This window comes from Vigna unguiculata, chromosome 11 (assembly GCF_004118075.2).
Source record: "Vigna unguiculata cultivar IT97K-499-35 chromosome 11, ASM411807v1, whole genome shotgun sequence".
Lineage (NCBI taxonomy): Eukaryota > Viridiplantae > Streptophyta > Magnoliopsida > Fabales > Fabaceae > Vigna > Vigna unguiculata.
Genome location: NC_040289.1, coordinates 40003789 through 40017109, shown reverse-complemented (window position 1 = coordinate 40017109; position 13321 = coordinate 40003789). Strand labels below are relative to the sequence as shown.

Below are 13321 nucleotides of genomic sequence, written 5' to 3'. Positions count from 1 at the left end.
ATATTAATATAGTCACAATAATCTCTTGTCAAATCTATTGTGTATAACATTTAATCACTTTAATATAATACTGTTAAACCAATATTTTATACAAATATTTTAATCAATATTATAATTGTTTTTAGCAATGAAAGACACAATATGACTGCATATGAATAATTTTTGTTTTTCTTATTCAAAATCTACTTCTCGAACTCCTATGTCATTGTTTGATTAGACTAAAACTCGCATTAGGGTACAGGTTGAAATTGTGGAGTGGGAGTGCAGAAAGAAATAACCCATACTCAGAGGCCTTGTTCTGGGCCTGATTGGGCCTTAGGAAGCCCAAAGTCATTGATTGGGTCGTAGTTCACTATTCTCTACTTTCACTTTCTTCTATTTTACTACATACGCTTTTCTGAGAGCTTGTCGGAGCTTCCCTTTTCCGCTCTCCCATTCATTCTCACCGTTAAATCAAACCCTAGTCATGGATAGCTTACAAGCCACTTACAAAGATGAGGAAGATGAAGAGGACGAGGTGCCACCACCCACCACCGCCACCACCGCCCTAGCCACAGACTCCGAATCACCGGAAGCTCCTCCTGCCACAACCAGCACGCCCTCTGATACCCCAACCGAGCAACCTAACGACGCGCGATCGGAGCCTGACCCGTCCGACGAACTCTCAGACGAGGAGGCCGCCTCCGACGGATCCAAAAAGTCCCCGAAATCCGGCCGCGAAGAAGGCGACGCTTCTGACGAGGAGCCGCCGCCGAAGAAACAGAAGCAGCTCTCATCTATTACGGCGGAGGCGGCGAAGGAGGACTCGCCTGTGCCAGCGACGGCGGAGGGCGCCAACAATGCGACTACTCCCGCAGCGAACGGCTCGGCGCCGAACGCGAAAAAATCGAAGAAGAAAAACAACAACGTGTGGGCGACGAAGTCGACGCGGAAGGGGAAGAAGAAAAACAACCGCAACAATAACAACAACGGCAACAACAACAACCATGCAAACGGCGAGGACAACGTGCTGATTACGCCGGTGCCGCGGTTCCCCGACAAGAGCGACGACACGGCGGAGATGAAGATTTGTCTGTCGAAGGTTTACAAAGCAGAGAAGGTGGAATTGAGCGAGGACAGAATGAGTGCGGGGAGCACCAAGGGTTACAGAATGGTGAGGGCAACGCGCGGAGTCGTGGAAGGCGCGTGGTACTTCGAGATTAGGGTTGTGAAGTTGGGGGAGACTGGGCACACGCGCCTTGGGTGGTCGACTGAGAAGGGTGATTTGCAGGCTCCGGTTGGGTACGATGGGAACAGTTTTGGCTATCGGGACATTGATGGGAGTAAGATTCATAAGGCGAGTAGGGAGAAGTATGGAGAGGAAGGGTACAAGGAAGGGGATGTTATTGGTTTCTACATCAATTTGCCTGATGGCAAAAATTATGCGCCCAATACACCTCAGTTGGTGTGGTATAAAGGCCAGCGATATGTTTGTGCTCAAGATGCTAAGGAAGATCCACCCAAAGTGGTGCCTGGTCAGTTTTCAACTTTGTTATTTAGTTTTCATGATTCTCATTTACGTTTTTCAGCTAGGAAACTGAATCTTCAATGATAGATTTGCACTTGGTGATTTTTTTAAGTTAAGATACTACTGAAATACCTGGTGGTTGCTTTCTTAGTGTTTGAGGGCTTAGTTAATTATTCATGTTTTTGGGCGGAGGGAGAAAATTTGACTGACAACCTTGTTTGTATTTCTCGATTACTTTATTGTGATTTTGTTATTGGTTCTATTTTCTGCCTAGATTTTCAAAGTATGGGAAACTGAATGTTGCCAAGATGTACCATATACTTGTAATGAATGGTGAAGCTGCTAATAGGCTTGGAAACCCTGCTAAAATATGTAGAATAGACTAAAAGAACCTGCAGAACTCGAATCAACGGAAGTTAATGATTTATAGGACAATGAACATAATTAAAACATTAACGGAAACTTGGACCCATCTTGTGAAACTTAATTGAGAAATGCTAAAGTTGTTAGAGAAATAGAAGCAAAATGTTTGTATGTAAGAGTCTAGAAATAGTGTTTGAGGTTTGATAAAACAGAGATCAGAGCCTCCAAAGAGAATAATACAGATGAGAGGGATCATTGAAAAAAAAACTTGACAGAAACAGAGATGAGAGTATTTGTTCAAAATTTTCACCCATTGCAACCTAGAGACATGTGGCAGAGATGAGAGTAGAACATGACAATAAGGTTTTCGTGTTCTTTTTCTTTCTATTTGTAACAAAACTAAGTTGAAACACCTAAGAATCGTCTAAAACTTGGTTAACATGTGTTGGTGGCATGACCAGAATTGGAAAATGGGGAAAGTCTCATGTGCCTTCATCATTTCCACTCTGATGAATCATGTGGAACACTGTTTTCAATACAATTTAAAGTATACTGGCAAATCCTGAGTACTATGGGTTATTTCATATTTCAAAGTTCAAATCTTATTGATAGGACTTATCGTGGATGTGGGATATTTTGTAATTTGGATAGGGACTTATATATGGATGCACATCTAGGATATTCTTGGGCAGTGAGATAGGTGGAACTTGATTTCAGATTACTCTGTACAAGTAGGTCAATGCTTTTTTTTTTTTTGTTAGCTTACTAGTTTCCATCCCTACCCCATATTGGAAATCTTCTTTAATGTTGATGCTGATCCAATTTTTTTGAACTCTCTTCTTCTCAAAAGATGGAATATGAAATACAATTTAAGAAAGCTTTTAATAAGGAATGTAGTTTTTTATTTTAAATGTAAAATGCCCAAAATATAGAGCTTCTATAAAAGTTAATTGGAGGATTTTTTTTTGAAGATAAGCACCCAAAAAACTGGGTCAACATTATCCAGGTCACCCATGCTATATTTACAATACTAATGGTTTGACAATTTATGGATTAGAGGTTTAAGTGAGTATACATGCTGTGATGTTAAGGAGACCATGGCCATGGGCGAGTAGGAGCTTGTGAATACAGTGTAATTATGGAGATTATATTGAAATTTTCCCAAATGCACTAATTTCTTACCCCTATGAAATGTTTGGAAGTGGCTGAGAAAGTGAGAATGTAGAATAGTAAATATATGTGAAGCATTTTTGCTGGTAGTTAAATACAATTTGTGCCGGTGGGTGCTTGTCAATGAATCCTTGAAAACCTGATAGTTAATAAACTTTTGTTAGAGGCCTTCATTAGCTGTGCTCCTTATCCCTTAATTGAAAAAAGTGTTGACATTTAATAACCGCCTCCCTTGCATGTAGTACACGTCTACAGGAGATGACATTATTTGATCCATGTAGCCGAGTCTGCTAAGTAAGAAAAGGGCTTGATATTATTGTTGTTCCCTTGCATATAGTACAAACATATTCCCTTAACTGTTGTATTGTTTTTTTTTTGCGGGAACTGTATGTTGTATTTTATGTGTTCAATTTTTAAGTTTCATATATTATATTGTGTGCAGGAAGCGAGATATCATTCTTTAAAAATGGCATATGCCAAGGTGTAGCTTTCAAGGATCTCCACGGTGGTCGTTACTATCCTGCCGCATCAATGTTTACTCTACCTAATGAACCAAACTGCACGGTTAAGTTCAACTTTGGTCCTGACTTTGAATGTTTTCCCGAGGATTTCAAGGAACGACCAATTCCTAGGCCAATGATCGAAGTTCCTTATCACGGTTTTGACAATCGAGTTGAAAATGGAGAATCTAATGAGAAGAAACCCCAGAAAGAGTGACGTGTGTTGCACTTATTGCTAATTATAAAATCTGATTCACGAATGGTTAGATTGGTGGTGTAAACGTCTGAAAGAGAGAAATTGGCCGCATGATGTACATAAAATTTGTACGTGTTCCAGTAGACATTCTGTAGTTTCTTACTTTCTTTAGTGTTGCCTTATTTTTTCTATTCGAGTTACATATGGTGTCAATCTATCTCGGTGTCTCTTCACATGCCAATAATTATCAGTCATAACAATTTATACACTACATGTGTCATAGCTTTGAGTTCAGTTTTTGTCTTAGACCTTGCAAAACCATTTTGTTTCTTTCCTAGTCATCAAATTTTCACCCAAGAACAAACAATATCTTAAGATAGATTTCTCATTTGTGACAGATTTGCATAGTCCCATTCATATGTATTTCTAATCCTAGTTTTCATTTCTCTTAAACAATAATTCTCTTCCTAAACTTGTTTTCAAATATTAAAGGATTTTGTTAACAACTTATAAATGTTTTATTTTGGATCACGCTTGGATGACATGAACAGGACTAATTACACTTCCAACATAGACTATGTCAAGTCTAGTGTGAGGTAAACAAATGAGCTTCCTTAGAAGTCCATAGACTATGTCTAGTCTAGTGTGAGGTAAACAAATGAGCTCCCTTACAAGTCTATTGATCTTTATTCACAATAGAATTGTCCCCATAGCTTCCAATTTTAAGGTTTTATTTTATAAGAACTATTGCGGTTAATCTTTCATGTTTCTTAGACATGATCAAGAATATACTTTTGTTTGAGAGATAAATATGTCTTTATTTGAGTAAGCTATTTCTATTCTAATGAAGTAGTTTTATTTTTGTAGATCCTCCATTTTAAATTGGGTATTGAACTTTTCTTTTGAGATTTGTTTTTCAGGTTCATTGTCTCTTGAAAGAATTATATTATCAATATAGACTAAGAGTAGAGTAAGTTTACTTTTGGAGAATGTTTGATGAATAAGATATGGTCATCTTGACTCCAGAAAGATCATCACTTGAGTGAGCCTACTAAACCAAACATGGGATGACTATTTGAGTTCATACAAGCTTCTTTCAACATGAACACTTTATTCCCTTCTTCAATAGGTTTAGAACCTGGAGAAATTTTCATGTAAACTTCTTTCTTTAATTGTCCATGCAGGAAAAAATATTCACATAGTTGTTACAATTTTTAACCAAAATAATGACAATGAGAGGTTGATTCTAATAGTATTCATCTTTGTATTCGGAGTAAATGTCTTCCCATAATCAACTATAAGGTTGGGTGTATTCTTTACAACTGACCTTTCTTTATACTGTGCCACCAAATTTATATTTTACATTATAAACTCATGCATCCTATTACTTTTTTATCCAGTGATATGTCAACCGTTTTTCACCTCTTGTTCTTTTCTAAGACATTCATCGTCATCGTTTCATTTATGGCTTGATTATTCTTATACTTGAATGTTTCTTGAAGTGAAATAAGGAGTTTCTTTTCTCAAAGCAATGAACAATTCATCAAAGTAATGAACAATTCATTCCAAGTTGTTAAAATAATACAATCCTTCCCATTTTTTAATAGTTCAAATCGTCCCTCTTGTGACGAGATTTGAAAAATGCGATAAGTGGGACAAATGTTACAAAACAATTTAGGTCCTATATGTGTTTTCTAACAAAAATAAGTTTATCACAGAATTTTAGAATATAAAGGACATCTTTAGACAATTTTTTTTTTGACAATAACAATAGTGATGACAATAATAACAACAGTAACAACAATAGCTCTAATGACAACAAAAATAAGATTATAAGACAATTTTGGAACATAAATAACACTTTTTAGAGAAATTTTTTTTCAAAACAATAACAATGACGACAACAACAATAACTCCGATGAAAGTTTTGACGAAAAGTCCAACAAAGATTTCGACAACAATTCAAAGGAGAACTCCTAATATTAAAAGCTCTGATACCGGTTCAAAGTGATTGATTAAAAAAACAAAGTTCTTATTTAGTTAATTTATTTCAAATACTACACCATCAACCTCAACCCTCTAGTAATAACTAGAGAGATATATCTAAAATCTTATACACTTAATATCTTAGAGAAAATATTATTCAATTGGTTCTTGAGCTTCAAGAAATTTACATAAATGGTTTAGTTACGACAATTCCTCTAAAACGGGGAAGCGATGGCCTCTGAAACTGGTTCTCACTTTTCTAAATTATTGGCCATTGGGCATCCAGTGGTAGGTTAAGCTTGTGATAAAAGGAATGCCCTCCCCTCGAGAAGTATAGTTATGTTGGAGCGGTGGCCAAACTTCCCAGATGCGTGATTAGCACCGATCGCCACCTCGCGTCGGAATTCAGCTACAATTTGGAGTCCTTGTTGTCTTGTTTGATTTATTGTTGGTGAATGTTGTGTTGTTTGATTTGTTGTTTGTGAATGTTGTGTTGTTTGATTTGTTGTTTGTGAATGTTGTGTTGTTTGATTTGCTGCTCTTGAACATCTTCCATTTCTTACATTTTCTGTGGCAGAGGAATCATCGCTTTCTTTATAGGAGAGCATTGATCATTCACTTGATACGACAAAAGCTCAAAAGAATACGAGACAACTTCGTTTAATTCCGTTTGTACTTTGAGTAAGTTAGACAAACTCATAAAAATAACTCATCGGATTGATTAATTTAAAAAAAAAAAATGTAAGAACACCATCTATATGCTTTATTTACAGAGCTTATGACAGTTAATAATCATTCCTAAAGAGATAATAGCAACTGAGTAATTACTCTTACATATATGTATCAGCAAATGATGGTTCTAATGGATGAGCGAGTTGAGATCCTCTGGAGGAGACAAGGGATGCAGTGATTGGTGGCGTTTGGAAGCGAAAGATGGTACTTTCCTGAACGAAGGTCGCTTTTTTATACGTTCCAGAGTTTGCCTGGCGTAGATGCTATAAAGAAAAGGTGCTGCTCTCTCCTTGAATTTCAGAATGAAAAAGAAAAGAACTCTAAGCGATATGAGGAGGATCATGATTGCAGCTATGTCCCACCACTTTGAATTATCAATATGAATGCCAAGCATGGTTTTGAGGATGAATTCTCCTTTCAGTTTCGGGTCACCAGGTTCTAAGGGATCAAACTCCATTCCAATCAAGTCATTCTTGAAAGCTCCCTGCGTTCCCATAATCAGTAAAAGTAAGGCTAAATTTCAGTCCCAGATAATTCAGCTCATATATTATATATCCTTTTGATCATGCCCTTTTGAAGGTAATGCCTCTAATTTTACCTGTAATCCCCATGCGCCATAATTGATGTATGATATTGGGTAACGCCAGAAGATTTTGGGAAGATCAGGGAGTGGACGGAAAAAGCCAGAAGTCATCATCATAAGACCCTGCAAACACATACGCACTAAAATCAGCAACAACGATTATTCAACTGAAAATGGGGTTATATTATATGTAGTATATAGTTTTCTTACAATATATCCTGCTCCAATTGTCAATCCCATGAGGAAGTTGGGAACCAGTGAAGCTATAACCATCATGGAGCTCTCCACAACCGCAATGCAGCCCATAAGATCAAGAGTGATATACAAAAAGTGTGAAAATTCTGAACGAGACTTAACCATATAATAGCTTATAGCCCCTGTAGCAGTGGACATCACTGCCAAAAACGGAAAGGAAGAGAGAAAATTTGAGAGAATGTAGACTCCAACGCCATAATAACCACCCATTCTTTCTTTGTAGAAGACCTGAATCCAGAGGGTAAAAGGTAAGAGAACTAAATGCATATGTTTTTAACGTTTTAATTTTGTATCAGATTAACTTTTTATACCTTCATTTCTTCTAAGAAAGAAGGGAAGCTCCCAATGGACATGAAGGTCATGAAACCTGAGATAAAACCGGCACATGATCCTCTGGCAAAAATGGCTCTGTAACTCGTTCCGACATCATGGAAGATTGTTCCAACGCACAAAGATAAGGCGACATAGGTAGTTATCCTTATCCAGTAGTATCCCAAATCTCTGGACATGTTCAGGCAAGATCTCTGAGTCAGCATTGATAGTTCCTTCCACCATGTGGCTTCGCATTTCCTTTTACTTTCAAAATCATGTCCTTCCTGTAACATGATTAATTCCTTGGCCTTTACATCCCACAAAACATGTTTCCAATTGTTGCAAAATGGAGTATTAATAGTTCAGTGAACCATTATATATTGATCATTTTCCTATGCATATGTCTTTAAATTCAAGTACATGTGTTTTCTGACAGTCATGATCTCTTCTTCGAAGGGATTTCTAATATTATTGCATTTTCACATGAAGCCAAAAACTAGCTAAGAAATAAATGAATAAAAGAAAGGTTCTTAGAGTGTGAAAGGTTCACCTTTCTCTATTTATCTCCCTTTTCTTTATGGCACAAGATGAGTCCATCATTGTTATACTATTTTTTTCACAGCTTATCTAGCTGGATAATAACAGTTTCAGCTCAGGCAAAGAATATTATTAATTACATGAAGTTCTATGTTCTGTAAACAATAGTTAGTAATAACATTTTGAGTTAAGGGCTTCTTACTATGTTTGATATTTCCTTGATTCTTTCTCTTGCAGTGGTTGCATACTCAGACCATCGGTATTTTTCTATGAGTGTTGCTTTGATTGCTGCAGTTGATAATGATACTTCTTCCTGTATCAAAGGAATAAGGAAGACAGTGAGAAAGAAGCAAATCTGATAGGAAGAGATTCCAAGGAAGGAAGAAAAAGATGTAATTTATAATCAGGTTAAATGAGTAAATAACATCTAGGGTAAAAGATTTGCTAGTAGAAGTTGATGACTTTTATAATAAGTATTTTAAAAATCATATTAAAAAGGTTGATGACTTATAGAAATGGTTATATATACTTGTCTCGTTTGGGAGGCCGTGATTGTGGCTGTGACAGCGTCGAAGTCTGAGTTGATACAACGAAGGAAATGATCGGAAGGGTTTCTTCTACTTGGACATGGGAATCCAGCTTTAGCAAAGAACTGCATGCACAAATACAATGTCAGCTTTTAACCTGTTAATGTTCTAAACACATGATTTTAGTTGTGACATGCATGAAAACATGAAAACACATGAATACCTGAGTTGCCTTTTGTGCAGGTCCAAAGTAGATTGTTTGACCCCCAGAGAGAAGAAAGAGATTATCAAAGAGTGCAAAAACCTCACTACTTGGTTGGTGTATAGAGGAGATAACAGTTTTTGCATCATGAGCCAAATTTCTGAGAGTTTGAGCAACAAAATATGCAGAGGCACTGTCGAGACCAGTGGTGGGTTCATCAAGGAACAAGAGAGTTGGCCTTGTGAGGATTTCAAGAGCAATGCTTAGTCTTCTCTTCTCTCCACCGCTTATACCTCTCAAATGCCAATTCCCTATTATCCGATCTGCACATTCTTGAAGACCCATTTCCATAATTGTTCCTTCTATTATCTCATTCACCTCTTCTTTCCTCATGCTCCCTGGAAGCCTTAGATTCGCTGAGTAATATATCGTCTCTCTCACTGTCAGAGTTCCCAGCATTGTGTCTTCTTGGGTCACATAAGCCTGTAATTTATCTCATTCATTTGCACTGAAATATTAAAAATGGATTTTTATTTTTGCTATATAGACTCATACTTACAGCACCACCATAGTCCAATCTCCTCTTCTTTCCATTTACAAACACATTTCCAGACATAATAACGTTTCTGGAGAGTCTTCCTGCAACCATTCCCAGTTATCTGATGTTAATATATACAGTTTTTCTCATGATAATTAAGACACTGAATATAACTACAAATAGGTATTTTTTTAGGTATGCTAAAGGAGTTAAAGGGTATTAATTGTGGAGGTTGTAACATGGGGAAGCTGGCTGCTTCACCAGCAGGAACGTCATATGATATATAGAAACAAGTTAGATGATGAAGTATCAGATGATAAAAATCAACCTTCTATTTCTCATTTGGGAAAGCTAGAACATGCGGATTTAGACTTCAACTATCAGTTTACGCTTTATAGGGAGAGGAGTCAATCAAATCAACACAATAATTTGTATCTGCTGATCTTATATGCTACATTTTCACTGCAGATGAAGAGCTAGAAGGTTGGAGCTATAGAGAGGCAATTGGAGGTGTTCCTAGTCTTCTAGCTATGTAGAATGTCAACAATGGCAGGATGCCATGGAAGAGGAGATTGAATTTTTGAAGAGGAATCACACTATATGCTTGCTTTTAGATCTGCCCAGAAATCAAAATGTGGTTGGATAATAGGTATTCAAAAAAAAAAAAAAAGAAAAAAGAAAAAGGAAGGAATAACTGTTATGGAGAAGAAAATATTCAAGGTGAGATTGCTGGCAAAAGATTTTAATCCAAGAGAATAAATGGACAACAATACTTTGACACAAAAAAAAAACGGTTTTTACTTCCACTTGACAATAGCTTGCATTATTTTTTATTTTTATTTTTTATAAATACAAAATTTAATTTTTACTTCCATAGTATATTTTCAAATGGTAATTTTTGGTTAAAAAAATCTTTGTCCTGAATAAATAAATGGGGTCTCTCTGTCAGACTGTCGGTAAACCTAAAAAATTCATATCAAACTCTTGCTCCACTGTTTTGAAATGAATACATTAATGGTTCCATCCATTGCTCATATTTCAACCTCACATTAATTGAGAAAACGTTTCCATCCATAGATTGACATTAACATATTCTAACCCTAATATTAATTACTTTGACAGGTAAAAAACAAAAAAGTATGACAGATGATAGTGTATATATACTATACTAGAAATAAAAAGATAAACCTATGTTTATATGTTGTTGTCCACTTATAATTATCCTTAAATTTATTCTGTTTCATGGTTTCACAGGTGAAAGTGTTTCATCCATGCAACAATTGCAATTTATGTGTTTATCTTTTTAGATATACTTCATGAAGCACTCAAGTTATTTCATGTTTACTTCCAGGGAAATAGATTCAACAGAGGACACTGAGAACCAATCAAACATGTAAAAATGAAAATTACATGCTAGCTGATAAATTTGACTCCTGAATTCAAGAAACTTTTCAAGAAAGAGAAAAATTTGGGAAGAGATCACAAGATTGGTTATTTAACATTTTCCCTACTGTTTTTCACTTCCAAACCTTGTTTTTAAGCAAAAAGTGTCACTATCAAAAACCATTTAAGGTATACGTTTACACACATTCTATCTGTCATTTATGTGAAAGGAAAAAAAAAAAAGTTTCTCTCCCTTTTATTTTCTCCCAGCTGTGAGTTCTTGGTCTTATGATCCAAAACTCATAAATTCTAATAACTTTAATATTAACAAATGAAAGTGACCACACAGATGCATAAACTAATTCAGTAATGAAAGTCCTTAGATTTCCTTGTTAGGAAGGATTTAGTTATGATAAGTTACTTGTCTTGGAACAACATCAGTCTTCCTTCATTCTGATTTTAATGTACCTGCAACATTCTCCATGTCAAGATTTAGTTCTGTTTTTCTTTTTTTTTTTTTTTTTTTTTTTTATCTTTATGACCGATTTAAAATATGTCTAGAACAACATTAGATGATTTGAAGTTCATAACCACATGATCTCAACAAGGATACTTACCATGTTTGGTTCGTTCTCTGATGCAAAAACCAAACATGAAAGTCCCTCTTAATTTTAGCATGAAATTCGTATTCAAAGTACAAGAAAAATGACATGCACACACAGAGACACACAGAGAAACACCAATGATAAACAGATAGAAAGAAGTTGAAATGAACTTGCTAAAGCATTAAAAAGAGTAGATTTATGCACACATGGACACAGACACACACACAGAGAAACATCAGTAACGATCAGAAAGAAGGAAGTTGAAATGAACCTGCTAAAGCATTAAGAAGAGTAGATTTATGCACACACAGAGAAACACTAGTGATGATCAGAAAGAAGGAAGTTGAAATGAATCTGCTAAAGCGTTAAGAAGAGTAGATTTATGCACACACATGGATATACAGACACACACATACAGAAACACCAATGATGAACAGATAGAAGGAAGTAGAGATGAACCTGCTAAAGCATCAAGAAGAGTAGATTTATGTACACACATGGAAACACAAACACAGGCACAAACACCAAACACCAGTGATGAATAGATAGAAGGAAGAAGAGATGAACCTGCTAAAGCATCAAGAAGAGTAGATTTTCCAGAGCCAGAAGGACCCATGATAGCCATGATTTTGTTAGGTTCAGCATATCCACTCAACCCATTAAGCAATCTCTTAGTGTGTCCATCTCCAAAATTTGGAACCACAACAGTTAAATCTTCCCACACCAGATACATTCCTCTATTTTCTGAAACTTCCATCGTTTCTCCACCCTCACCAACACCCTTTTCTTTAGCAGTGGCTGCTTCTATCTCCATTTTTCTGCACTCCAAAACAGGCTTTGGTTGATCAAAACAAGAGGGAACCAAATAGCATGGTTGAGTCACCTGCCAGTTTAAATGTATAGATATAAATGTACAGTAAGATGTGGTTGACAGAAAAGAAAGATATAAAGTGAATATCACTGATATTATATATCAGTAACTTTGTTTTCATCTTCTCAAATATCTTGTTTTTACCATTTCCATTTTTCCACTCTCATATTCCTATTAGGGTCACTGGTGAGCTATGTGGTGTATTAATTTCATTCAACTCCCACTGATAGAAAAATAATAGTGACGCAGCCACGTACCTTGTATCAGTAATGGCCATGCATGTGAAGGATAAAGACAAGTCTGAGATTGTACGGCTTCAGAGATTCAAATTAAAAGATTGAATTGATATATATATATAAACTCTTTCCCTCACAATTTTACAGCAAAAGAACATACATTCTACTTTTGCTTTCATCTTACAATACTTTGAAGTTTTGAAAGTTTTTTTCATGAACAAAGGAGTGTCTCAATGAACAAGAGTGGATAACTATGTTCAGAAGGTGTTGATAACAGTTCATGGCTATTTCAGTGACTCATAAAACACTTTGCTTCTTTTTTTCATGGCGATGAACTTCAGGTGTTTTCATGTGAATCTGGCATTGAAGGCCATAGACATTGTGATATATATACAAATTTTTTTATCAAAGTTTGATAGTCACAACACTAAAGTATAGTATTTGATGTGGTGGTGACCACCTATTATAAATAGTCTCTTTCATGCTCTCTTATTCTATGTAATCAATTGATTCCTACTCTACTATTTGTGGGACATTCTTGTTATTATTATATGGTTTTGGTCTTATCTTTTTCATCAGCTTATATCTTTTTGCATGGGACCTTCAACACTCCATTTTCATCAATAATTTGAAGGCCTTTGTAAAACAAAGTTTAATGTATATTTGTAGTATAACCTCAAGAACTTAATATTAATTTATAGAGTGAGAAAGTAATATAAAAATATACATTAGAGAAACTCAAATTAGAACAAAACACATGAGATATGTTTGTTTCTTTTGTCTGATTTTCGAAAAACAATTATTTCTATTTATTTGCA

General features: G+C 35.7%; 2 protein-coding genes and 1 long non-coding RNA gene across 15 annotated transcripts; 2 read left to right on the top strand and 1 right to left on the bottom strand.

Moving 5' to 3' along the window:
* The first annotated feature begins 375 nt into the window (after positions 1-375).
* Positions 376-4007, top strand: LOC114169896 (protein TRAUCO). The gene is made up of 2 exons (XM_028055279.1): positions 376-1514; positions 3483-4007. Exons 1-2 carry the CDS (start codon positions 467-469, stop codon positions 3755-3757), a joined length of 1323 nt encoding a protein of 440 aa, XP_027911080.1. The 5' UTR covers positions 376-466; the 3' UTR covers positions 3758-4007.
* A 1825-nt stretch (positions 4008-5832) lies between these two features.
* On the top strand, positions 5833-11858 carry LOC114169539. 12 transcript variants are annotated; one of them, XR_003600959.1, is made up of 6 exons: positions 5844-6403; positions 6570-7540; positions 7620-7760; positions 8379-8812; positions 8912-9355; positions 9877-10599. It is a non-coding gene; the product is annotated as an uncharacterized LOC114169539 (long non-coding RNA). The 12 variants fall into 12 exon arrangements; XR_003600955.1 differs by having other exon boundaries at positions 5845-6403; positions 7624-7760; XR_003600952.1 differs by adding an exon at positions 10760-11858 and having other exon boundaries at positions 5833-6403; positions 6570-8812; positions 9877-10128.
* LOC114169537 (ABC transporter G family member 15-like) lies at positions 6465-12371 on the bottom strand. Of its 2 annotated transcripts, none has more exons than XM_028054742.1 (9): positions 11856-12371; positions 9430-9509; positions 8892-9353; positions 8671-8793; positions 8344-8454; positions 7604-7888; positions 7248-7520; positions 7053-7160; positions 6465-6938 (listed from the first exon to the last, which is right to left on the bottom strand). In XM_028054742.1, the coding sequence occupies exons 1-9, from the start codon at positions 12208-12210 to the stop codon at positions 6582-6584; spliced, it is 2154 nt and encodes a 717-aa protein (XP_027910543.1). In that variant the 5' UTR covers positions 12211-12371; the 3' UTR covers positions 6465-6581. The 2 variants fall into 2 exon arrangements, with proteins under 2 accessions (XP_027910543.1, XP_027910544.1); XM_028054743.1 differs by having other exon boundaries at positions 11964-12367.
* Positions 12372-13321: the final 950 nt, after the last annotated feature.

What these genes read in the sequence shown, in the direction of transcription:
- LOC114169896 (XM_028055279.1), top strand. Translation starts at nt 467, where the DNA reads ATGGATAGCTTACAAGCCACTTACAAAGATGAGGAAGATGAAGAGGAC. An exon ending in TCCACCCAAAGTGGTGCCTG is followed by an intron (nt 1,515 to 3,482) that starts GTCAGTTTTCAA and finishes TATTGTGTGCAG; the next exon opens with GAAGCGAGATATCATTCTTT.
- LOC114169537 (XM_028054742.1), bottom strand. Translation starts at nt 12,210, where the DNA reads ATGGAGATAGAAGCAGCCACTGCTAAAGAAAAGGGTGTTGGTGAGGGT. An exon ending in TCTTCTTGATGCTTTAGCAG is followed by an intron (nt 9,510 to 11,855) that starts GTTCATCTCTAC and finishes GAATGGTTGCAG; the next exon opens with GAAGACTCTCCAGAAACGTT. An exon ending in CTTTCTTAGAAGAAATGAAG is followed by an intron (nt 7,521 to 7,603) that starts GTATAAAAAGTT and finishes CTCTGGATTCAG; the next exon opens with GTCTTCTACAAAGAAAGAAT.